The sequence below is a fragment of the Neophocaena asiaeorientalis genome, unplaced genomic scaffold (assembly GCF_003031525.2).
Source record: "Neophocaena asiaeorientalis asiaeorientalis breed wild unplaced genomic scaffold, Neophocaena_asiaeorientalis_V1.1 scaffold204, whole genome shotgun sequence".
Classification (NCBI taxonomy): domain Eukaryota; kingdom Metazoa; phylum Chordata; class Mammalia; order Artiodactyla; family Phocoenidae; genus Neophocaena; species Neophocaena asiaeorientalis.
The window spans coordinates 5,437,787-5,464,768 of NW_020173922.1; the positions used below are offsets into that span (position 1 = coordinate 5,437,787).

At 35.3% G+C, this 26,982-nt stretch overlaps 1 protein-coding gene across 14 annotated transcripts in view; it reads left to right on the forward strand.

The window, feature by feature from the left end:
• Window positions 1-26,982, forward strand: part of ANKHD1 (ankyrin repeat and KH domain containing 1) — a 120,384-nt gene that overhangs the window by 42,460 nt on the left and 50,942 nt on the right. For 8 of the 14 annotated variants that reach the window (XR_003004068.1, XR_003004069.1, XM_024752148.1 and 5 more), the window contains exons 10-14: window positions 3,887-3,996; window positions 14,421-14,477; window positions 22,800-22,887; window positions 25,702-25,829; window positions 26,025-26,168. Coding sequence is in view for 12 of the 14 variants with exons in the window: in XM_024752148.1 (XP_024607916.1) it covers window positions 3,887-3,996; window positions 14,421-14,477; window positions 22,800-22,887; window positions 25,702-25,829; window positions 26,025-26,168 (527 nt within the window). In the remaining 2 variants the exon portion in view is untranslated. Of the gene's footprint in view, window positions 1-3,886; window positions 3,997-14,420; window positions 14,495-22,799; window positions 22,888-25,701; window positions 25,830-26,024; window positions 26,169-26,982 lie in introns of those variants that run through there. The other 6 variants (XM_024752151.1, XM_024752152.1, XM_024752157.1 and 3 more) reach the window with 2 other exon arrangements.

Below are 26,982 nucleotides of genomic sequence, written 5' to 3' on the forward strand. Positions count from 1 at the left end.
CGTGCAGGCTTCTCTCTAGTTGTGGCACGTGGCCTCCAGAGCGCGTGGGCCCAGTAGTTGTGGCACATGGGCTCTCCAGTATGGCACGCGAGCTCTAGAGTACGTGGGCTTAGTTGCCCCGTGGCATGTGGGATCTTAGTTCCCTGACCAGGGATCGAACCCGCGTCCCCGCGAAAGGTGGATTCTTAACCACTGGACCACCAGGGAAGTCCCAGAAGTATTTAGTTTTAAAATAATTTGTGCTTGGGCTTCCCTGGTGGCGCAGTGGTTGAGAGTCCACCTGCCAATGCAGGGGACACGGGTTCGTGCCCCGGTCCGGGAAGATCCCACATGCCGCAGAACGGCTGGGCCCATGATCCATGGCTGCTGAGCCTGCGCATCCGGAGCCTGTGCTCCGCAACGGGAGAGACCACAACAGTGAGAGGCCCGTGTACTGCAAAAAAAAAATAATAATAATTTGTGCTTTATATATTGTTAACCAGTGGTAAGAAGTAAGTTTTTTTTACATAGAATATTTGTAGTTTTATATAGAGCAAGTTAAGGATATATCAGAAAAAATTGATCCAGACAGATGTAAACCTTTATTTATCCTTTAGAAGTAGTATAAATTTTTTTATCCATAGCTAATAAGTTGTTTAAAACTTGACATATAAAGAAATTAATACATAAAGGAAAATAAAATATTTAGCAAAACGTTATTCATCCTTTATTGTTAATATTAATTTGATTATAGCCCAGCATCAGTTATTCCTTTGGATTATTATTGCAATAATTTCTTAATCCAGATCATTAGCGGTTTGGATGATTGTTTAGATTTTGAACCAATGCACAAACCAGCCATACAGGCTGACCTCTTCCTTGACTCAAATACTATTATTTGCTGTAGTTAGTAAATGTATGTGCATTATTCAGTCATTTTTCCCTCATTATTTTCTGTAACTGTCTGTGTCCCATTCAGGAGTCTTTCTTTACCGGTGCTTATCAGTCTTCATTCTCCCCACATCCCTCTAAGTAGTCAAGATATTGTTAAGAGGCTTTTAAAAGAAGGAATAAATAGGGGCTTCCCTGGTGGCGCAGTGGTGCAGTGGTTGAGAGTCCGCCTGCTGATGCAGGGGACGCGGGTTCATGCCCTGGTCTGGGAGGATCCCACATGCCGCGGAGCGGCTGGGCCTGTGAGCCATGGCCGCTGGGCCTGCGCATCTGGAGCCTGTGCTCTGCAACAGGAGAGGCCCGCGTACTGCAAAAAAAAATAAATAATGTTAACTAAGAAATCAGCAGACATTCTGCTCAGCTCATTTGTTAACTCTATTAATTACCACTGGCCACTGGTATAGTAAGAAATATTACACACATTTTATAGATATAGAAACTGATGTACAGTCATGTTACATAACTTCCCTAAGCAAATCAAGCTAATAAGTGACAGGGCCAATATTCAAACTTAGAACTCCTGACATTGTTTTTTCTATTGCATCACCACTGATTCTCATATTTAGCTACTTTTGCTAATTTGAAGTAGGTAGTTTCTGGAACTGTCTCGCGGGCCTGAGAATCACTTTTTATGTGATCACTACCTAAAACAATTTTTTTCCAGATTAGAGTGTGATTTATTTACATGCATTTCTTCTTACAGTGTAGCACTAAAGAAGAATCCAACAGGTCTTTTAATACATTGCCTATACAGTTTTTTAAAAAAATTTTAAAACCTTGGGCTTCCCTGGTGGCGCAGTGGTTGGGAGTCTGCCTGCCGATGCAGGGGACATGGGTTTGTGCCCCGATCCGGGAGGATCCCACATGCCGCGGAGCGGCTGGGCCCGTGGGCCATGGCTGCTGAGCCTGTGCGTCCAGAGCCTGTGCTCTGCAACAGGAGAGGCCACAACAGTGAGAGGCCTGCATACTGCAAAAAAAAAAAAGAAAAAAGTAACCACAGTACCATTTCCTTACCTAAATTTTTAAAATAATAATTCCTTGGTGTCATTAAATACCCAAGCAGTTTTCATAGTTTCCTGATAGTCTTATAAATGTGTATGTGTGCGTTTAATGACTTTTTTGAATTAGGATTCGAATAAGATTCATACAGTAACTCTTGATCAATACATCTCTTAAGTCCCTTTAATTTATGGGCTCTTCATCATCTTTCTTTTCTTTTTTCCCTTGCAAGTTTTGGTTGAAGACATGAAATGTTTATCCTTTAGGCTTCCCAGAGTATGGATTTTGCTAAATGCACCTCCACGATTTCATTTAACTTGTTTTTCTGTCCCTTGAATTTCCTGCAAGTAGTACTTAGATCTAGAGACTTGATTAAATTCAGGTATGATGTATGTTTGTTTTGTTTTTAAGACTACTTCATAGGTAGTATTTGTGTACTTTCTTCAGGAGGTAGTTAATGTCTGATTGTCTCTCTTTTTGATTATTAGATATTGATGATCATTGCTTAGATCTATCAATTCGTTAAGGGTTACAAAGTGGTAATATTCTAAATTCTATTATTCCTTCTTTGTTTATTAGCAGAAATATGTCTATAAAGAGAAACTTCCCTTCATCAACTATTTGGTTACTCTTAGGTATAAATCATATAGGAACAGTAGTATAAATGTTTGATTTTCCCCCCCTTTTCTCTCCCCCGCTCACCGCAAATAATGAGGTGGACCCCTAGTATCCTTCACTGGTGACCAAGGAAGTGGTTTTTTTTGTTTTGATTTGAACATCATTTTGAACTTCTAGATTTAAACATACATGATGGCTTTTATTCTATCATAGTCCTCATTCTTTTTGATGTAAAAATTGCTGAAATATGAGACAGTTTCACTATCTTTGGTCAGTAAGTTTAGCTCCTACATCCTTTTGGTGTGACCTCATTATAGTCTGTTTCCTTGCTTTTTGATATTGCTAGGTGTTTCAGGCCCATCTTATACAGATTCTCCCCCAGTCTTGTAACCAATTATTTCTTTAAGAAGCCCTAATTTCATTTAGTAGGATATGGTACTTAGAGATCACAATCTTAGCTAGAGATGCTATTTCGGCTTGGTCTTTCATTGTCTCTAGGCCTTTTTGGTTGGTCAGAGTGAGGAAATATTTTTCTTACAGATAATAATACAATATGAATTCATGTCAGTACTTCCAATTCAGAACCATACGGTTTTACTTAACTTCAGCAATCTTCTATCTGTGTTTTCTCTCAGCCATGCCCTGAATTTCACTGACCAAAGGATTACTCATTTGATTTTTACCACAATATCCATAGAATAGAAACCAAAACTACTGTCAATATGATTTCTGAAAACTGTTTGATATTTTTGGCTTTAGCAACCCTTTTATTTCTTAGGGTATATCTTATGGGGAATGTATAGGCAGATTTTTTTTAAAAAATAAATTTATTTATTTTGGCTGCGTTGGGTCTTTGTTGCTGCGTGTGGGTTTTTCTCCGGTCGCGTCGAGTGGGGGCTACTCTTTGTTGTAGTGTGCGGGCTTCCCATTGCGGTAGCTTCTCTTGTTGTGGGGCACAGGCTCTAGGCACGCAGGCTTCAGTAGTTGCAGCACGCGGCTCAGTAGTTGTGGGTTGCGGGCTCTAGAGCACAGGCTCAGTCATTGTGGTGCATGGGCTTAGTTGCTCTGCGGCATTTGGGATCTTCCCAGACCAGGGCTCAAACCCGTGTCCCCTGCATTGGCAGGCGGATTCTTAACCACTGTGCCACCAGGGAAGTCCAGATTATTGTATTTTTTAATCATTTGGTATAGTTCCTTTCTGTGTGGCTAAAAGCATTCTTCCAAAACATTTAAAGGAAAATTAGGATTCTTAAAATCTGATATTTTCATATTTAGAGTTTATGAGTTTCACCAAATTATAAAATTCACAAAGTAAATGTGTACTTTTTTTGTTTGCCAGGTGCTAACGTTCATGCTACAACAGCAACAGGAGACACAGCCTTAACCTACGCTTGTGAAAATGGACATACGGATGTTGCAGATGTTTTACTTCAAGCAGGGGCTGATTTAGTAAGATATTTTTAATTTCAAATATTTTTGTGTGAATGTTAATACTCCTTTATTTTTAACATTTAGAAAGCACTAGTAAAGAAGATCAATAGTTTGCATGCTTTGTATAAAATAACTTTTAAAAGTTTGGCTACTTGTTCTAGTTGTTGCATTTATTAAATGTATTTGAAAATAGTCTTTAAAAGGGCATACTGTTTCTTTTCCTAGGTAAAAACATTTGTTTCTTTCTTCCTCTCACCCCAGTCCCATTTGACATTCCTGAACCTTTTTAACTGCCCTTTATTAGACATACAAATTCAGTGATATGTTTGCAACATAGAATAACCTGTCAAATCACTTTGAGTGATTTCTTTTGTTTTTTTAATTAGTTAGACATTTAAAATAAAGCTACTGTCATCTTCCTAACAACATTATTACAGCATTTCATTCTTTTTCTTTTCTTTTAATATCTTCTATTTTGGCTTTTCAAAGTTTCAAATTAGATGGCAGGTTCATATATGTAATAATCCTTACAACTATGGGAAATTATAAATAATATCCCACTTAAAGGTTTATGCTTCTTGCTGAAATGTTTGCTTTGACTAATTTTTATTTTGTGAGATTATTTTGAACTGCTTTCTAGAGTTTCTTCCAGAATTCCCTTTTGTATTTCTTAAAAATCTGTATGAGACACGCATAATTATAAATGCTGTACAGAATCAACTTTATTAATTTCAGTTATTTAGAAAAAACTGTGCAAGTATTGTCTTTTAAACCAATTTCAATAACAGACATTCCCCCCAAAATACCTGAGAACATTGTTGGAAAATAATTATTGACTATAATAAGTGTATAGTGTAATTATGCTATTTATTTATCATCATTTCTACTTCTAATAAATATTATAGTGATAAGACTAGCATTCATTCTCATTAATTAGGATCTGCCAGTTAGAATTTCTAAGAGGTGTACTTCTTTCGTTTGAAAATTATGATGGATATGTTAAGTAGATCTTAATCTTCTGCCTTCTTTCTTTATCTCATTCCTTTTTTTAGAGTTGCTTTGGGTCATCTAAAAATTAAGAATTGAAGCATTTCATCACTTGGAATAAACAGGGTAGAGCATAAAAGCTTAGATAATATAAGCAAAGTTTAATACTCTTATCCTCTGAATTCTTATCAAAATTCTTCCTTCCATTTTTCCATAGCTAAGTCACTTTCTTGACTAATTTGCTAGTTCTTCTAAAAATATTAAATAGGAAAAGAGGAATTATCTGTTAAATGCACTTTAAAGTATAGCAAAACCTTAGTGACTTTTGACAGAGTTAAAAATTTGTTATGAAATATTTTTAAATGCCCTTTAAAACAAAGGGCATTTAAAAATAGAAAACAAAATGGTTGTTTTCTATTTTTTATTTTTATAGTTTTCTGGAATTAGGTAAATTGTGATTAAAATTCCTTAGAAGAATTTCATTAAATAAGCAGATTGAAAGATTTGAATTTACCATACTGTTTTACATTCAAAATATAAGATTAAAAAATGGCTCAGATAAATATTTACCTTAAGTACAAAGGTAATACTGTTATTCTGACGTAACTGTTTTTCTCTTTTGCAAACCGTCTTTGCACTCATATATACATGTAATTATAATCATAGTATAGTACAGTTGTTTTCTATTTTCCAGAATGTGTGTTCTGTCATAATCTTTTCCATTTTGCTACATATTCTGTATATTTATAACTTGTGCATAATCCATCAAGTTGATGAGCCATAATCATTCACTTATTATTGAACTTTTGACTTGCTTTTTATTTTTCACTGTTGTAAATACTGCTAGATTTAATAATTTCATGTGCATAACATTTTTCTCCTTTTGAATTATTTCATATATTAATTTTTCACTTAAAAAATGTATTCCTATTTTATGCTTTTGCTATCTGTGGAGAGATATTTCAATTTTAATATTAGTTATTTTCCTGATTGTAAAAAGCAGTTCTTGTTCTTTATAGAAAATGTGGAAAGTATGGAAAAGCATAGTAAGTTTGATATTTAAAACCTATAGATAATTTCAGACTTTACTATAAGCCATAGGCAGGAAACAAAAGACCTAGTGAAAAACAAGAAGTAAGTAAAGCAGGCAGATCAGTCCCTGGGTCCTGAGGAAGAAAATGACTGATAATTCTTGCTAGCTGGACCTAAAAAGACAGTAGCACCTTTCTTGTCCTTCATTCTTTTCTGTCACCTCCTAGTATCTGTTTAGGACTGTAGTAATTTCCTCCAGTGGTTTGGAATTGGAAGACTACGCTCCCATTGCATGGAGTGGAGATGTATTCCATTTCTGGCATCCCATAGATGTATTCTTGATGTCTAGGTTTGGTAGTTCTTTAAATTAAATTGTTTGTTTGTTTGTTTTCGTGGGCTAGCTGAGAACCTTCATTTGGGGGGGAACTATTTTTACCTTCGGTTTTAAATAAGAACGCACAAGTCAACCTTTGAAACACAATCTGGACCATGCTTTGTTAGATTTTTAGAGCTTAACTTTTGCCACAATTGAAGGCTGTTATTATATATTTTTTAAAGAGCTTAAAAGTTGTTGTCTCTCATTTTAAAAAATATTCTGTAGAATCAGTTAGGATATTAATTACAATTTTATAAAAATGTAATGCAACAATTTGGATTTCTTATATTGTTTCCTGAGATGAAACTGAGAGGTTTTAAGGCTTTTCATTCTACATGTGTAGTAGGTATAGTTTAGAACTTAGTTTTAAAGGAAATCTAGACAGTTTCTTATTTAATGCTTTTTTTAAAATCCACAACCAGAACTGATAGTATACTTGAGCATTTTCAGGTAGATCCTCAAAATATGTGCATGTTCTCATTTGAAACTTAGTTATTTGAAATTTTTTTTTGTTTTAAAAATATTTAAAATGAAAAAATATTAGATATTTCCAGTAAAAAAAACCCTAAATATCTATCATATTTAGAAGGTTATGGATTGATATGTAACTTGTCTACCTTTGTAATAATTGCATAAATTTGAATAATCCATTATTAAAAACCTTTGGACTAGATTAGTTTTCTTAAATAAGCCACTTAAAATGTTCCTTTTGGAAATCAAAAATTAAATGAAATAAAAAATTGTCCATTAATTCCAGAGTTCTTTTTGAAAATTCTCCCTATTTAACATGCAAAATCATTTTAACTACTGAATAAGCAGAGAGCCTTGAACAAATCACCTAATCCATGTCTTCCATATAGTTGTACTTCTTGTTACTACTGTAATGGGAATCTATATGTTGAAATAAAGATTATTCCTTTATGTACTTTCTTTATCTGCATAGCATCTTTTATTGGGCCCAAATTAGTATTTAGTATTTGGTGTGATTACAGGTATAATATGATGTAAACCCATTGTAAGAAAGTTTGTATTAAAACACATTAGCATTCTGTAGTATACTTAAAATCTATAAGAAATTTTAAAAAAAAGAAAAAAAAATAAACCAGCCTTTGGAAACTAATCTTATTTCTCTGAAAAGGAGTATACTATGTATCCTTACAAATTTGTTATTGAACTGCTTGACCAGAAATAATCAATAAACACCATTTAAAAATCGAAGTTGAGTGACTCCCCTGGTGGTCCAGTGGTTAAAACTCCACACTTCCACTGCAGGGGGCATGGGTTCAATCCCTGGTCCGGGAACTAAGATCCCATATGCCGTGAGGCACAGCCAAAAATAATAATAAATAAAAATAAAATTGACATCTGCAATATTAAAAAAAATGAAAACTGAAGTTGATTCAGTTCCATTGTCTTTGAGTCACTGTCCTGGTGTACTGTATAATTATTACTTTAGGCTGTTCTCCCCATTTACTGGTCTTTAGACCAAAAGGCAGAGTTTTAATATTTCATTCTTATTTGTATCTTGATAGCTTACTTCAGCTAAAGCATTTATATGGCTTGATTTCTTTTACCACAGTCCTCTAGCCCCCTCTTTACTATTACTTTTATGTTCAAGGTGGAGAATTTGCATAGTTAACTATTCAATAGTATAACTTGGATTGTAAAACCCTACTCTGCTTCTTTCTTTTTTTCTCTTGCTTGCTTTTAATTTTGACTTACTTTGTTGTCTGTGTTTTCCTGGCTTCCATGCCCAACCATGTTTTTGTTATAGAGATGATCCATCTCTATGAAAGATGACTGCATCAGGTCAGAGTTTCCAAACGCCCTAATGATAGGATGTTTAGGTGGCAACAGTGTTGGTTAACATGTCAGTGTTGTTTTGTTTTTCTGTTTTATATATATATATATATATATATATATATATATAGTAGGAGTTTTTGTTGTTTTTTATTTTGTTCTATTTTTTTCTTCCAGGTTTATTAAGATATAATTGCCATACAATACTGTATAAGTTTAACTTGTGATAATCACAATAAATTTAGGAACCTCTGTCATCTCATATACAAAATTAAAGAAATAGAAAAAAAATTTATTCCTTGTCATGAGATCTATTAGGATTTGCTCTCTTAACAACTTTCATATATAACATACAGTAGTATTAATTATATGTATCATGTTGTATAATACATCCCTAGTACTTACTTATAACTTGAAGTTTGTACAGAGTTGCTTTGATTTGGTGGTGTTTCTGATTTTCAAACCATTTGTAAAGATGATGGAATCTTTCTCTTTTCATCATGGCATGTTAATTTCAGCACTAAAACGATACATTTGTTGAGATAAAAGAAATACTTGTGGAATTTCCTTCACATGTATTTGCCAACAAAGCTAAGGTTGGAAAGGGAGAGTGATATATAAATTCCGTAAATTAGTATTCCTTCCTTCTCTACAGCTCCTTGGCCTTTCATGTCTAGAAGAGGAACTCAAGTAGTATTTCCCATAATAAACAACTGACATAGATATTAGAGAAGGTAAATATATTTTAGTTGTGTTCACATAAAGATTTTTTATGACCCACTTTAGCATGTTACAGGCCTTCATTGCTATTTGAAAGTAAATCTACTAAAAGGAAGAAATACCTGTGGAAGGCATCCTGTAATCCTGTATCTGAATGGAGGGCTAATGAGTGACAAAGGCTACACTTAGTTATTTAGAAAGAACTCAACATTAGAGATGCTACTGAGCATTAGACAAGACACTGGAATTTTCATCACAGCCATCAGATCACTGATCTATAAGTAAATAGTTGCCTCAATATTCTCATCTGTAAAATAAAATCTAGTGTTATTTTCTGGACTATTTTACCCAAGTCCTGTAAATATTCTTTCTTTGGCTATGCTGGGTGTCCTAGGGCAAATCACTTAGATTCCCTAGCCTTCTTTTGTTTTTCTTTCTCATCTCCCCCCTTTCCTTTATTTTATGAGGGGTTTGGACCAGAAGATCTTTAATGACGTGGCTTAAGAAATCTAATTTTATGATTTTTAAAGAACAGGTTAACTAGCTACCTTTTTGGAGGTATCAGATGGACTAGATGAGTACTTAGCCCAAGAATGTGTGCAGTGCTATGGGATCCTTGAAGAAAATGAAATTTTAAGGTGTGAGTCATAATTAATAATAATGATGTGTTACACAAATTATTCTCTCTCTTAAAATCTTTGGGTATATTAACTGTATCTTAAATTACTTAATTTGGGGCATTATTTATAATTAATAATTAGCAAATTTAGCTTACTATAAAATATTTTAATAGATAAAAGTTACTAATCCCTAGAAAACACAGTAATGTGGTAAGGCCATCCCAGTAAAGAATAATTTGGCATTATAATGCTAAATCATATCTCTCCCACCCTGTCTTTTTACTATCAGTATTTTATCCTACTTAAATACTGTCAAAGAAGTAGGAAAAGTTTTCTTAACATGGATTTTTATTGTAAGTAAACTATTTTCTTAAGAATAAAATCTCTCCAGTTATCTTTGGAATTGTTCAATTATGAATTTATTCTTCTTTTCCTTTGGTTAAACTTTATTTTGAGTAGCAGAATAAACTTTTGTTACATCCTCTTCTCATATGCCTTCAAACTTTTCAAAATTTCCTTTCTTTAGGATTGGTTTTTCAGCTTTGGCTTTCAAGTATGCATAGGTAATGCCCAGTGAGAGACAAGGAATTTAGAAATACCGTTTTACTGTGAGATGTTAGCCACCTTGAAAATAGGGGTGGAAGATGGAGAGGTTTTTCCAAGGACAAGATAGGACATGGATTCTTTCTTTAAGCTCATAATAAATCTGCTTTAGATGCAGTAGATCAAAGAAAATAAATAGAACCAACCTAAAGAAGTGTGGTGGGCACACAGTGTTGCTAATTCTGGGTCTTTGCCATATTGAGTAATAGTTGGTCCTATGCAAATCAGTTATTTTTATTTTTATTATTTTTGCGGCACGCGGGCCTCTCACTGTTGTGGCCTCTCCCGTTGCGGAGCACAGGCTCCGGACGCGCAGGCTTAGTGGCCATGGCTCACGGGCCCAGCCGCTCCGCGGCACGTGGGATCTTCCCGGACCGGGGCACAAACCCGTGTCCCCTGCATCAGCAGGCGGACTCTCAACCACTGCGCCACCAGGGAAGCCCGATCATAACTTTTAAAGGTTTATTATTTTTAATGTTGGAATGAAAATCGAAGCACTTCTGCACTGAGTAAATTACGCCCCTTGAATATGTTGTACTGGTCTATCACTGATTTTCCTCCCTAACCATGAAGTAAGCTCTTTGACCCTTGTTGCTTTTCTTAGACTGTGTTCTAGCCAAATGAACTTTGGGGGGCGTTTTCCTAGAATAGTTGAGCTAGTGGAAAGTGGGTGATTTGGACATGGATACATTAGCACCCTCCGGTTCTTAATCCTGGAAATTAGATTTGATATGGACTTACCTTAAAAGAAACAAAAAATTTGAAGGATCAGTTTGTTATCTATATTAAATCTTAGGAAATAGAGGATTTCTATTTCTTTTCTATATCCTCTTTTGTAAGATTTTTTTTTAATTTAAGCAATATGTTGTGTGTCTTTCTAAACATTTCTATACACTCAAGCATATATATATTGTGTATGTGGGCTATATGTCTTTTTTTTTTTTTTTTATATGTCTTTTTTATATGAATAGATTTGTTACCACATATACTGTTCTGAAACTTTTTTCTTTTTAATATAATATTTTTCTGTCAATTCCTAAGATTTCTCATTCTTTTTCACAGGTACCCAGTGTTCTATATAATTTATTAACCATTTATTTATTCATAAACATCTGGGTTATTATAATTTTTAAAGATTACAAATGGTACTGCACTAAATATTGTTATGCAGATTTATGTATTTTTGCTACTTTTGTGAATATATCTATAGGGATAAATTCCTAGAAGTGAAATTGCCAGTTTTCAGAGGGTCCACATCTAAAAGTTTGATAGCTGCTGCGAAACTGTACAAAAATGCTGAACTAGTCTATACTTCTACTAACAATTGAGGTCTCCTGATTCTTATATTCTCATTAACATGGGTTAGATTTCCCCTTCCTTCCTTCCTTCCTTCCTTCCTTCCTTCCTTCCTTCCTTCCTTCCTTCCTTCCTTCCTCCCTTCCTCCCTCCCTCCCTTCCCTTTCCTTCTTCCTTCCTTCCTTTTTTTATGGTTTAATTTTCTAATCTCTGATCATAGTCCCCATGTTTCTTTTATCTAAAAAAATTCCTGTGTTCCAAGTAGCCCTATGAGCTGCTCACTAATTGCTGAACTAATTGTTGAACTATATAAAACACAGGTATAAAGTTGCTTCCTGGAAAAGTATTTATTCAGACATCATTTACAAATGCAAATTTTGAAATATTTTGTTAATTTCTTTTAAAAAACTGATTTTTTAAAAATCAGATATTTAGACAATGTTTATTGACTCCATTCTGAAGAGGAGATTAATGTGTCTTCCACCATAGGATTTTCATGAGTTATTTTATTATTACATTGTCATGATTTTGTAACATTTACATTCTGTTTTATGACCCTATTATTTCTCAAAGTTGTTTAACTGTATATTTAGGTGGATTCAGTGTTTACCTTACTAGTCTTTCATATTATGTAGACTCTGAATTCCTGATTTCCTGAACTTGACTCACCTTTTGGCTGGCTGATACTGGTATTTTGTTTTGAATTTACTTTCCTCAACCAAAAAAGAGTTCACAGGTGCTTGCATTTTTGATATTACTTTATGTTGTATTTATAAATGAATGTAGCCAAATATAAAATTAATGAATCACTTGTTTTTTCCCCTCAAAATTCTAAGCCCTCTATTCTACTGTCTTCTGGTATTAAATATTGCCAAAGCCTGCTAGAATATTCCCCATTATATGTAAGTGATTTCCTTTCTGCCCGGATTATCATAAGATTCTTTCATTATACTTAAACCTCTGTGATTTCGCCAGGATGTGTCTTGGTGTTTATTATTTTATAACAGTTTTTCCTGGAAAACCGTGAGTGCTTTCTATTTAAAGATTTTAGTTCATCCTCTCTCCCCTCTCCTTTTCTTTCTCCTCATCATCCTTCTCCAGTTTTTTTCTGTTGCAGCCTTGAATACTTCTTTTTCTGTTCTGTTTTCTTCTGGAACATTTATTATACACATATTGAATCTCCCTTATTATTTTTATGTCTGATTCTTTTCATTTCTTTGTCCTTTTCCTCTGTATTGTTTCTTTCTTAAGCCCATCCACCAGGTCACTATTTTTTCTGTATACTTGTTGCTGCTTCTAATGTGGTTTTCATGGTTTCATCATTACTTAGTATCTTCTGCTCTTCCAACTCACTTTTTTGCCCTGATAAATTTATTTATTTATTTATTTTTGGCTGCGTTGGGTCTTCATTGCTGCGCACAGGCTTTTCTCTAGTTGCAGCGAGCGGGGGCTACTCTTTGTTGAAATGCTCAGGCTTCTCATTGCGGTGGCTTCTCTTGTTGTGGAGCACAGGCTCTAGGTGTGCGGACTTTAGTAGTTGTGGCACGTGGGCTCAGTAGTTGTGGCTCACGGGCTCTAGAGTGCGGGCTCAGTATTTGTGGCACACGGGCTTAGTTCCTCCGTGGCATGTGGAATCTTCCTGGACCAGGGTTCGAACGCGTGTCCCCTGCATTGGCAGGCAGATTCCTAACCACTGCGCCACCAGGGAAGTCCCCCAACTCACTTCTTTTTTTTTTTTTTTTTTTTTTTTTTTTTTTTTGGCTGCGTTGGATCTTCATTGCAGTGCACAGGCTTCTTATTGTGGTGGCTTCTCTTGTTGCAGAGCACAGGCTCTAGGTGTATGGGCTTCAGTAGTTGCGGCTCACGGGCTCAGTAGTTGTGGCGCACGGGCATACTTGCTTCGTGGCATGTGGGATCTTCCTGGAGCAGGGCTCGAACCCATGTCCCCTGCATTGGCAGGCAGACTCTTAACCACTGTGCCACCAGGGAAGTACCCCCAACTCCCTTTTAAGTTTCCTCTTGCTGTTATATCACTTTGTTCCACTAGTTAAAGCGTTCATATTCTCTTTAATATTTTTGAAAGTACAAGGGAACATTTGACTAAAATTTTGTTTCCATTTTTGTAGGAACTTCTTAATAGGTTCTGTGTTGGATACTTTGTGCTTATTTATTCTTATTTGAATGGAGCTTGTCTTTGTTGAAAATCATATGGGGTTGAGGAAGGGAGAAGTGAACTTTAACAGTCAGCTTGTTCAAATCATAGAGTTGACTCAGAATACTTTCTCACCAAATCTCTACCATAGGAGCATGCATCCCCTTAGGGTAAGCATATCATCCAGGGTAGGAGGTAGGAGTGACTTAGGGTGAAGCCTTCTCTAGGCCACATTTCTTTTATTTGGAGATATAGTTGATCCTGGTCAGTGATTGCAATTCTTACTACTGTTTCTTCAACCATCTCCCTGTCTCATCTTTGAGTACTTTCTCCCTGTCTGGAGACTAGATCTAGAAAAATACAGATATTCCATCTCTCAAGTTCTTTCAAGTCTCCTGTTTTAGATGAAAAGTGTGAGCACTAAGTGCATTTATAATGGGGGGAGGAGGTACTACAGAACTATTTAATCTCTTACAGTATTTTTCCTACTTTTATCTCTCAGCTTCTGATATTCGCAAATCTTTTGATTTAATTATTTTCCTTGGTTAGATATTAAGATACTGCTCTATTTTCTGTGGTTTTAGTTGTATTTGGAGATAAAGGCATGAGTTCAAAAACTTTAGCAGAATTAGGTCTGCGTATGTTAAGGTTTATATTGGTAGAGAACCATATTATCATACTTGAAAATCATACTCTGTTCATGAGATTATGGTCTCTACAGATGAGAATCTTTTTAGTTGAAGATCCTGAGTTAATAAAGCCCAGCACCTGAAGTACTGGTCACAAGGTCTTCATGGCCAAATGTGATTTTCGTTTTTGGAATAAGATCCGTGAGTTCTTCTTTTTCCTTTCACAGGACAAGCAGGAGGACATGAAGACTATTTTGGAGGGCATAGATCCGGCCAAGCATCAGGTGAGGGTGGCCTTTGATGCTTGTAAGCTACTACATAAAGAATAGATGATGTAGGTAACCAGAACTCTAGATATCTGAATTCCAGTCAAGAAGTTCCAGGACCCTGTTGGGTGACAAAGGAAATCCTCTTTGATTGAAAAAGATTATGAAATTCCAATAAAAAGAGATTTACATTACTAGTGGTTTGCCTCCTTAGTATTCTTTTTATGTGGTATTCCTAAAAAAAAAAAAAAAAAATCTCTTAGGTTAAAATAGACTTTCTTATTCAGATAGTTTTTTTGCATTCTCCCTTATTGAGAGAGTTAAGATAACCCAGAGAGAAAGTCTCAGTCATAAAGCCCTTTGTATTCAACTTTGTTCAACAAAAATCTGAAACTCAGATTTAGGGTGATATATTGGATTTTTTTCTATATAATCCTCAAACAAACAACAACAACAAAACATTTTAGTGAAACATTTACTATATTACTCATGCCCTAATTTCTATAAAATTAAAATTTTCTTCTTAAAATCCTCTCGTGTAACCTCGTTCTAAGATTGTCTTTTAAGAAGGTGAATACTTGTTGATAAACAAACATTTCTTTTGAAAAAAAATGTGTGGAATTTGTGTCTGATGCTTTTAAAAGTCAAGCAAATTTAATATCCATTGTAATCCAGAGAGATTTGTTTATACTCAGGAGCAGTGCTTAATTTTTAAATTAGGAATAAGTTGTGATTGCTTCACAATTAATTTAGGCCATCTAAAATAAATTTTTCAGTGTCAAGCCACTCTTAACCATAATGCTTATTAAGTATCTTTTTTATTGGCTTTTGGAATGAGAAGTTGTTATATATTCATTCTATTTTGAAGAAAGTAAATAAATTTCTTTCACAAAATACTATGTGAAAATGTAAACTTTTACTCAGTTTATGTAATAGCTGTGGCTCCTATCAAGAATGTAAAGCTGAGTGTTAGTTCAGATAAAGTTATTTTTTTCTCCCTGGACTTGTTAAAGAAAATGTGATTTTAAATCTGTCTGTCTAGCTGTAAGTCTCAAGACTTGGGATACTTTTTAAAATTGAGGTTTGCAGCCCCACTTTTAGAGGTTCAGATTCAGCAGATCTGAAATGGGGAGTCTGCATTTTAAATGATATCCCAGGAGATTCTCATAAGTCCTCTGTATTCCACACTTTGAGACATTGCTAGAGTCTGTAGATTATTCTGCATCGTTGCTGAGTTCTGTTCTTTTCCAGCCTTTGCTTTATCATCATTCTTCCTTCATCCAAACTGAGTAAGCTTGGTTTTTGTCTTTGTTACTTGTGGTTTTTAGAAACTGAGCTAAACGCAAACCCTAAAACGGTGCCTCTTAATCTTTTTCCATCTCAGTTCTGCTGAGGGATATGAATCTGATCAGTAACAGATCACTAAGTTAATGAGTAATATACAGTGGTGGGTTGGAAGAACATATCCCCTAGGGGAGAGTGTAAGAATCCTTTAGTACATATATAGTATAAAGCAGTCTCCCTCTCCTCTCCTCTGATTCTGGTCCTTCCCCCTAGACAGTGTCCTCCTTCAACTGCAAGAAACACCGGCTCTGTGATATAGTTACAATCTTTGATATATACCTTGGTTGCCCAGGACTGTGGTTTTAAAGGAAATCAAATTATTTTAAAGAAAAAAAGCCTAAATCTAAAATTAAATTTTGTTATCTAAAGCCAAATAGAAAAAAAATGCACCTTTTTTCTCATAATGCTTATGCATCGGAACCAGAACTTTGCAGTGCATTTTTTATGGACAAGATTTTAGCAGGCTCATGAGCTCTGATTATCCACTTATAAATGTTTCAACTGTTGATTAGTTTACCTTAATAAACTAAATAGGACCTCCCACTTTTTAAATAACTTTTTATTAAGGAGTAGCGTATATACATATTTTAAAACTTTACTACTTAAAGCTGGAAAACTTTTATCAATTTTTTATTGATTCTTAAAACTATCTGTGCAATACACAAAACTCCTAATACACTTTTTTTTTAAAGGCCAAGTTCTTTCTTTCTAGGTTATTGTATGTTGAATGAGTTCTATCTCAAAGTTGTTTAAATGTAAGTAACAAATGACTTCCAGTCAAGAAAGTAAAGTCACTGTTAGTATATTTTGAAACCTCTCTGCTCTCTATCATTCAAGTACATAGATCTAATAAATAAAATATGGGAGAAAAACAAACTAAACTGAAAATATATAGCTATACTCAGAAACAAGACCAACGAACTCTGTGGACTAGAAATGGACCCTGGATCCACAGCTGAAGCTGTAGGCCCAAGGAGAATTAAACCTAAAAAAAAATGGGCACTGGGGGCTGGAATTTCATCATCTTTAAGGGAATAGGGACTGAATGCATCTCACATGGAACTGGCCAATAGGTACAGTCTTATTGCCCAGCCTATGAAGCAGCATGGAAAAAAAGCTCCAAGCAACTGCCCAGAGTCGCAGTCAGAAATTAGCAAATTGTTCTTCATAGAGAGAAGATGCAAAGACAACATTGTAACTAAGAACTTGGAGGGTGTCATTATTTGATTTAGTGAGAAGAACAGAAATAACTTCATGGGATAAGAAGCTTAAGTTGCCAAAGAAAGAGCTACTTCTGAAATGGGCCAGACTGAGGTAACTTTCAGATCATCTAATGAGAAGGGATAAGTTTGTGGATGGAAATAAAAGAAAAAAAACAACTCCCATGCAAAATGAGCTTTATCCAATAAAAAATTTATAAAGTTCAGGAGCAAATCTACATGAAGAGAGATAGTCCAAATGCAAGCAAACAAAAAGCAGCAGCACAGGAGAGTACAGGCCCAAGGAAATTGAAATAAAAGACTTGAGTCAAAGATTTTAAGCATGCTTATTTTAAACTATGAACAATAGCCATAAAACAATGTGAGGCAATGAAACAAAAGCTGATGATTATGAATTAAGAACAGATAGATACGAAATAAAACAAACTTTCAGGAGAAAAAATTGTGGAAATAAAAACTAAATATATAGGATAAACAGTATATTGGACAGTTGAATAAAGAATTAATGAATCAGGGCTTCCCTGGTGGCGCAGTGGTTGAGAGTCCGCCTGCAAATTAATGAATCAAATGATAAAATAGGTAATATAGCACAAAGGTAAAGAGATGGAAAATATGAAAGAAATTGAGAGGCCATATATGTATTTGACTAAGCAGAGGCAATGCTTGAAGAGATAATGATGGAGAATTTTCTAGAACTGAAGCCTGACATGAATCCTTGATTGAAAAATAATTGCTAAGCAGAACAAATGAAACTGCAGAATTTTAAGGATAAAGAAAAATCTTAAAAGCTATTGGAGGAAAAATGAATTATTCTCAAAGGAACAACAATTAAATTTTTGATGTTAGATTCTCATCAACAAAAATAATCACAGAAAACAATGGAGAGTAGTATTCTCAAAATACCATAAGAGGGACTTCCCTGGAGGCACAGTGGTTAAGGATCCACCTGCCAACACAGGGGACATGGGTTTGAGCCCTGGTCCAGGAAGATCCAACATGCTGCGGAGCAACTAAGTCCATGTGCCACAACTACTGAGCCTGCGCTCTAGAGCCTGCGTGCCACAACTACTGAAGCCCGTTCACCTAGAGCCCGTGCTCCGCAACAATCGAAGCCACCACAATGAGAAACCTGCACACCGCAACTCAGAGTAGCCCTGCTCGCCGCAACTAGAGAAAACGCCTGTACGCAGCAACGAAGAACCAACGCAGCACCCCCCCCCAAAAAAAAACCAGAAGAAAATAACACAATATAGAATTCTATACTCAACTAACATTCCAAAGAAGGAAAAATAAGCATATTTTCAGATCTACAAAGAATAAAAGTTTACCACCTCAGACCCTTGCCAAAAGAACTACTAAAAGTTATGTACATCAATAAGGAGAAAAAAGAACCCTGGAGGAAGGCGTGGGATGCAGGAAGCTACGGTAAGCACAGAAATTGGTAAACTATAAATACAAATTTGTGAGTATAAATCCTAAATTTTTATGCTTAAAACGAAAGTAGTACTAAAAATGTAGACAGCAATAGTATGAAATTCAGCAGAATATGTTAGAAAGTTCAAAAGCCATTCTAGAATCCTTGTGTTGTTTAGGAGTGAAGAATCAGGTACTGAATAACTTTAAAGATTCTTTTTTACAAAAATATATTATTAATCAGAACAAATATAAACCTATTGAACTTAATTGTTGAAAGGGCATAGACTTGAATTAGATTCAAAATCAAAATCTAGCAAATTCTGTTTTCAGGAGAAAGATCTAAAAAAAAATGACAGGGAAAGGTTGACAAAGTAATGGAAAAAGTTATGTAAGGCAATATTAATATCAGGGAAAATGGAATTTTAAACCAAAATCATTTTTAGAGATAAATAAATGCTCCTCCAGCTAGTATAACAATCAATTACTAATCAGTAACTAAGATCTACCCTCCAATTAAAATAGAAAATTACAGAATTACAAGAAAATTAGTCAGCTCTACATTTGTAGTGATAGGATTTTTTCCCACACTTCTCTATGAAACTGATAGATCAAATACATAAAGCGATTGTTAAGAATAGAAAAATCAAATTTGCTTCTATAAATAGAGAGCTATCATTTTGTTCCCAATAAATATGGAATATGCTATTTTCCAGTGCATTGAATATGTGTAAATCTGGTGCATGTTTTAGGCCACAAAGAAGTCTTTAAAACAAACTTCTTAATCATATGAACTACATTCTCTGGTCTCTGTCTTTTTAAAATTACAAATTAACAATAAAACCTTATTTTAAAAATCCCATATAACTAGAAAATGAGGAAAAATACTTTTACATAATTCATGAGTTAAAAAGGCAATCCCAGTAAAAATTGCAAAATAGATGTTATCACCAAAACTACACATCAAAACTTGGGTGAGAGGATACAGCTAAAGTGGTCCTTAGAAGGAAAATTTTGTGTGTGTGTGTGTGTGTGTGTGTGTGTATGTGTATAATGAAAGTAAATGAAGCTAGTAAAAGAACAACAGCACAAAGAAGGAAGGACATAAAGTTTTTAAAAAGTTAATAGAATAGTAAACAACAAAAAATAGAGTTAAAAAAAGAAAAAATAAGGATGAACAGCAAAATAAAAGCTGATTTTTAAAAAATTCTGAAACAGATAAAATAAGCCCAGCTTTTTTCAAAAGGGCAAAAGATATAGAAACTTAAAGGGAGTTATAACTATATGATATAGTAGAGAACTTTAAAATTTATAAGGCAATATGAACAATCAGTTTGAATACTTAGATGAAATGAATACTGATTTTTAAATATAAATTATCAAAAATGATTCAAGGGGATTCCCTGGCGGTCCAGTGGTTAGGACTCTGTGCTTTCACTGCCGAGGGCTCAGGTTCAATCCCTGGTCGAGGAACTAAGATCCCACAAGCCTCACTGCATGGCCCAAAAAAAAATGATTCTAGAATCGTATACCTCAATAAAACAACCATTTCACCAACTGAGTCAGTAGTTCAAAACCATCCACCTAATGAAGGTAAGAGGATCCCAGATGGATTTATAGGTGAGTTTTACCAAATGTTCAAGGAATAGATAATCCCTATATTATTCTAGCTGTTCTCCAAAAAGAAGAAAGAAAAAAGGTTAAATTGCACAATACCTAAGTTTGTAGCCTTGAAAAATAATTTTCTGTGTTTATGAAGGAAATAATCATAATTCGTATCCTAAAATTTTATTGATATTGAACAAATATTGGCTGAAATAATAAATCCAACATTCATAAGTAAGTAGCCAGTTGATCCTTGAACAACGTGGGGGTTGGGATGTCCACCTGTGCAGTGGAAAATCCGCATATAACCACATCTACCCGTGTTGTGTGGGGTTCTGCACCCCTGTGATCGTGTAGTGTAGAACTTAGGTATCAACATATAAATGGACCTACACAGTTTAAACCGATGTTATTCAAGGGTCAACTGTATAGACAAATTTGATTCCTATCCTAAAAGGATTCAGTGGTCAGATACTTTGGGACAAATGGTATGTGTTGTGGAATATACATTATTAATTTTAGGACAAGAAATATTATAATACATTATAAAGTTGTAGTATCGTATCAACTGTTTCCTCAAACATATTGTTCAGAACCAAAGGAATGAATTTATAGGGAGGAAAATAAAATAGGCAGCTTTTAACACCTTTTATTTCCAAAGTTTTATTAGTATGTTGAATTTTGAAATTTCACTTGGAGTGAGCATCTTGAGATTATACCTTCTGATTTCTTATTTTTAACAGCTATGGGAATATTTTAAATATACAGAACTAGCAAGTACTTTAAAAGTTACTTTACAAGTTTATTCTAAACAGGGCTTTCAGAATCTTTTGTCTTTGCCACTACTAGTTGCATTGATGGGTGTCACTGCCAGGCTTAAGAGATAAGAAAGAAAAAACAAGGAAAAGTGACATTAGTATTGCCCACCCATGATCTAGTAATAATGTATTATCAAATGAAGGTAATGAATGTCTTACTCTAAGTTTAGCTACCAGTCTTAAAATTAACTTACCTTTCTCATATTTACCTAGTAGAAAATTTAAACTTCAAACTTCATTTCTATGAAAGGGAAGATTTGAGAGGTCAGATGTGCTTAGGTTCCTTCTTGGTAAACAGTGTTCAAGTACTTCATTGTTTTAGACATTAGGTATATAATGATAAGCAAAAATGGACATGATTGCTTTTCTCATGAAGCTTATACTTGAATGGTGGACATGTTACCAAATAGTTAACACAAACTAATATGTGATTGGAACTTATGAAAGAGCAGTTCGTAGAACTGTAAGTCAATAGTAGGAAAAGTGATCTAGTCAAGAAGGTTCAGGAAAGTCTTCCTTGAGCAAATAACACTTAACTTGAGACAGTCAAGGATGAAAAGGAGCTAACAAAGAAGTGTTACAGGGAAGAGAGAGCAGCTTAAGCACACAGGTCCTGAGACAGGAGGGGAAATAGCAGTTGCTAAAGGAGCAGTTTCTTTCCAGTGTGTAGCTGATACAACAACTCCAGCATGTAGTGTGTTGACACAACTTTCTAGGTCTTTCTGAGTAAGCTCTTCATGATGTGTATTCCGTTTTGTTTGAAGTAAATTGCCAGAATATTAGATTTACCTACATTTGAATATAAGTTCAAAATTCATTCTAAAGCCAAATTTTGTTGGCATTATCTATAGTTATTCATCCTCCATACCTTAGAGTTAATAAAGATTGTTGTCTAATCAATATGCATAACAAAAATCAAAACATAAACTAGGAGGTTGAGAATTCTACACTATCAAGATAAAAGAAAAAAACTTCTTTTAGAGTGGAATTCCTGTCACTGCAGCCCAGTTTAAAGTTTCCATTGGGTTGACAATCTATTCTTATTGTTAGTTTGCCAAAGTTGTAGTGAGATATAGTTATGTAAGAAGAAATCACCGTTCTTTATCAAGTTTTTCTTAGTAACAAAAGAGGACAAGAACAACAGAAATTAATGTTTGCATACATAGTGAAAGAGGGGATAGTTGAGAGAACTTTTTGTAAAAGCTATGTGTCAGCTACATTTTAATACTTAGATGAATGTAGTAAGAGTTCACAGTACTCCCAACAGGCAGTACTACTTACCATACAAGCAAGCTTTTTTTAGTGGCATTTGATATTAGGATGCTTGAGAAGCTGTTTTCTCATTCATTCCTCTTGCGGACAAACTTGCTAGGAAGAATAACAATCTTCCTACTATTGTAAGACTGCTTCTTTTGTCTTTGACTATTCAAGCATTTAATTTCTACTCTAAAAAATAATCAGCTCATTTGTATGTTTTTCTTTTTCCTTTACTCCTGAAATACCATAGTGTTTTTCTTCAGAGATTGGTTTCTCTCCTTTGATAGATCTCTTACTGGCTTCTGATATGATGAGATCCTCAAAATCACCTCACAAAATTAAGGTTCCTTTTTCATAGTTCAGATGAATAGTTAGGGAAATATCTTTTTAACCTTAGTATTAGAAAAATGCAGTTACTTCTCTTTGGGGATCAAACTAAACATAAGTCTTATCCTTAATGTTTATTGTTTGGTATGTAAAACTGAACGTGCTCTTAGAAAGTTACACCATCTAATGTGGACTGAAATTAATCCTGTATTTTGGAGGAATTGAGGTAGGTAACATAAGTGACTGCATTGAGTAAGTATTAAATCTTCATTATTTCTTATGTCATTGATACTAAGTGTTAAAAATAGATGGTTAATGAATTGGCACTGATGGATTATTTTATGTTTCTTTACTAGGAACATGAATCTGAAGGTGGAAGAACCCCTTTGATGAAAGCTGCGAGAGCTGGCCATTTGTGCACCGTGCAGTTTCTTATTAGCAAAGGTAAAGTACAAGTGTGCATTTCCAAGAAAGTACAACTTCTGAAAAAAGTTCCTAAACTGTTGCAATTTCTGTTAAAGCTACTTTACCTATAGTATAAGTATTATATTCCAGTCTTTTGTTGCTGTATTTTATTAGGAAGCAGAGTTCATAAGGTACTTTGCTGGAATCTTTATTAGTTTTTTTTTTTTTTTTTTTGGCTGCATCAGGTCCTTTTTTTTTGGCTGCGTTGGGTCTTAGTTGTGGCACACAGGATCTTTCGTTGCGTGTGGGTTTTTTTTTCTCTCTCTCTAGTTGTGGCGCGAAGGCTCCAGGGCACGTGGGCTTTGTAGTTTGCGGCGCGTGGGCTCTAGTTGAGGCTCGCGAGCTCAGTAGTTGTGGCACAGGGGCCTAGTTGCCCCGCGGCATGGGGGATCCCAACTCCCTGACCAGGGATCGAACCCGCGTCCCCTGCATTGGAAGGCGGATTCTTAACCACTGGACCACCAGGGAAGTCCTGTTTATTAGTTTTGAGTTTGAAGTTTTTATCAACCAAAGAGTATATGGTTACTCCCCAAAGTTGGAAATGTCAAAGGTAAAGTGTCCAGCTATATTTAGTAGATACAGTATCGTTCAGCACTTAAGGCAGTTCTGCTGGAAATGGGGAAGGGTGGAGGAGAGAAAGTCTGCTACTGTTGTTTATGGTACAGTTAAATCAACCAAGTACACAAGGGTGTTATTTATTATTTTTATATTCCTCTAGAGATTCTATTATTAGAATATATTTAGGCAAAGAAGTTCAAATGATGGGTAAGAGGTAGTTCAAGACTATTTACTATAGAAAAGTGAAATGCTGCTGAACTCAGTTTATGTTGAACCACATAAAATTGTCATTGTATATGTCAAAGATGGTAATAGCAGCAATTTCTTTTGGTTCAGCCTAACTGTGTAGTGTTCGAGGTATTCTGGCATCTGATAAAAAAAATCTTAGGATGTTAAACTGTAAGGAAGGTCCACTCAAGTCTTGTCACATTATTCAAATAAACATTTTATATCTATTGTATATTCCAATAGAATTCTGACATTTTGTACCATTAAGGATGCAGTGTAAGATTTTATCATTTTAAATATACTTGCTTTCTTCTTTAATTGGATAAAATTAGGCCTATTTTCTTCACATCACATTTTGCTACCAAGTAAGGCATATCTTATATAATGTCATAACTTAGTCTGTAAAAGCTATTTACTTCAACCATGCAGAAGTAATAAACAGATGGATAACCTTTAGAGTTCTCTCATGCTCCTTTCCTAATCATACCATCAACTACCCTGCTAAGCATATAATCAGGCTTGTCAAGAATAAGAACACATTGATTATAGCCTTTCTAGGCTGTAGTAAGTGCTAAACAATCCCAACTAAATTTATTATTAACAACTTTAAAAATAATCTTATGTTGGTAATGTAAGGATGTTTATTGGTGTGCCTCGTCTTTCCCAAAGGTACTTTAATACAAGTTAGGATTAGGTTCAGCTGGGTCTTTTTTTTTTTTTTTTTTTTTTTGGGGAACCCACCCGCTCTGCAGCATGTGGGATCTTCCCGGACCGGGGCACGAACCCGTGTCCCCTGCATCGGCGGGCAGACTCTCAACCACTGCGCCACCAGGGAAGCCCATCAGCTGGGTCTTTTTGAAAATTAAATAAATAGTAGTTTCCCCTAGGTTTATTTTTCCCTTCATAAAATAAGTCGAATTAAGGAAGAAGGAAGAATGAACGTTGCTATAGTCCTTTTTTTTTTTTTTGGTTTCACTACGTCTTAGTTGCGGCAGGCAAGCTCCTTAGTTGCAGCTCACCAGCTCCTTAGTTGTGGCATGCAAACTCTTAGTTGCATCGTGCATGTGGGATCTAGTTCCCTGACCAGGGGTCAAACCCAGGCCCCCTGCATTGGGAGCATGGAGTCTTATCCATTGCACCACCAGGGAAGTCCCCATTGCTATAGTCTTAACCATCTAGTTGAGTCCTTTTGGGATTGTAAAAGGTAGTTGAACTAAAAATGAGAGGTCTTTTTTTCCGTGAATCAAAATTAATTTACCAAAAAAAGAGGCTAAGAAAAGATTTTGCATTTAGACTTCTTTTTGGTCATATTGTACAAAGCTATTGAACAACTTACTAAATAGCCTTTCTGATAAGGTATTTGGATAATCTTTTGTCTTCTCTTCATATCCAGGTCTCTCTGACCCTTAAAATATACAATAGGAAGAATTATATTTCTCGTAAATATTGTTTAAAAAAATCTGTTTTCTCTGCTTTGAGACCTGGCTATACTGCCACATTTTAGAAGTAGATCAAAAATGTCATTGTCTTTACATACAATGATATTATTTGGTGCTCACATTAACCTGTATATATTTATTAATCTAGATTTTTCATTTTAGAAGTGATATTGAATGAATGAACTACAGCTATGCACAGCAATGTGGATGAATCTCAAAAATATTATATTGAGCGAAAGAAGCCAGGCACAAAAGAGTACACTGTATGATTTCATTCATATAAAGTTCAAAAACTAAAACCAGTTTGGAAGTCAGGATAGTAGTTACCATTGGAGGGTGGGGTAGTGACTGAAAAGGTACACAAAGTGGGGCTTCTGGTATGTGGATAATGTTCTGTTTCTTGATCTGGGTGCTGGTCACACAAGTGTGTTCACTTTGTGAAAAATTTTCAAACTATACACTTATGATTTGTGCACTTTTTTGTATCTATGTTGTACTTCAAAAAAGTTTTTAAAATCATATTGTCTGAACTGGCTTTGCTAAGATTGCTGTTTATTTTTCTTTGAAGGTGCCAATGTGAATAGGGCTACAGCCAATAACGATCATACAGTAGTGTCATTGGCATGTGCAGGAGGTCACCTGGCAGTTGTGGAGCTACTCTTGGCTCATGGGGCTGACCCTACTCATCGTCTCAAGGTATTCTACTTCAAAATAAGTAAATAATATATACGTCATTATTAAAATATATTTCAAATATTTTCGTGCTTAATATTCATTACTGTTTAAATGAGTTTTGATTTTATATGAGCTGCTAAGAAACTAAATGTGTTTAGTAATCATATTATAAAAAGAAATTAATAAATAATTAATTATGGTGTCAATTTTTCTCAGGATGGCTCAACAATGCTCATTGAAGCTGCAAAAGGTGGCCATACTAATGTTGTTTCTTATCTATTGGATTATCCAAACAATGTTCTGTCAGTTCCTACCACAGATGTGTCTCAGCTTACCCCACCTTGTCAAGATCAATCTCAGGTAATGTAAAACAGAGCTTATTTGTAAATATAAATATTCTTCAAATTGGGAGTTTTCGTTTAAAATAAGCCTTTAGTAAAATGGGCTTATTTCTCTCTCTCTTTTTTTTTTTTATAAATTTATTTATTTATTTACGGCTGCGTTGGGTCTCTGTCGCTGCACCCGGGATTTCTCTAGTTGCCGCGAGTGGGGGCTACTCTTCGTTGCCATGTGCGGGCTTCTCATTGCGGTATGCGGGCTTCTCATTGCAGTGGCTTCTCTCATTGCGGAGCACAGGCTTTAGGCGCGCGGGCTTCAGTAGTTGTGGCTCGCGGGCTCTAGAGCACAGGCTCAGTAGCTGTGGCGCACGGGCTTAGTTGCTGTGCGGCATGTGGGATCTCCCCGGACCAGTGGTCGAACCTGTGTCCCCTGCATTGGCAGGCGGATTTTTAACTACTGTGCCACCAGGGAAGTCCAGCTTATTTCTCTTTTAAATTTGAATAAACCTGGTCCTAAATTCTTTAAGATTTTCTTCAAAAGTACATGGAAATTTTTTTCATTGTCTTATTTACTGAAAATAGTGTTTAAAAAGAACCACAGGGCTTCCCTGGTGGCGCAGTGGTTGAGAGTCCGCGTGCCGACGCAGGGGACACGGGTTTGTGCCCCGGTGCGGGAAGATCCCACATGCCAGGTAGCGGCTGGGCCCGTGAGCCATGGCTGCTGAGCCTGCACGTCCGGAGCCTGTGCTCCGCAACGGGAGAGGCCACAACAGTGAGAGGCCGTGTACCGCAAAAAAAAAAAAAAAAAAAAAAAAACATAACAACAAAAATAAATA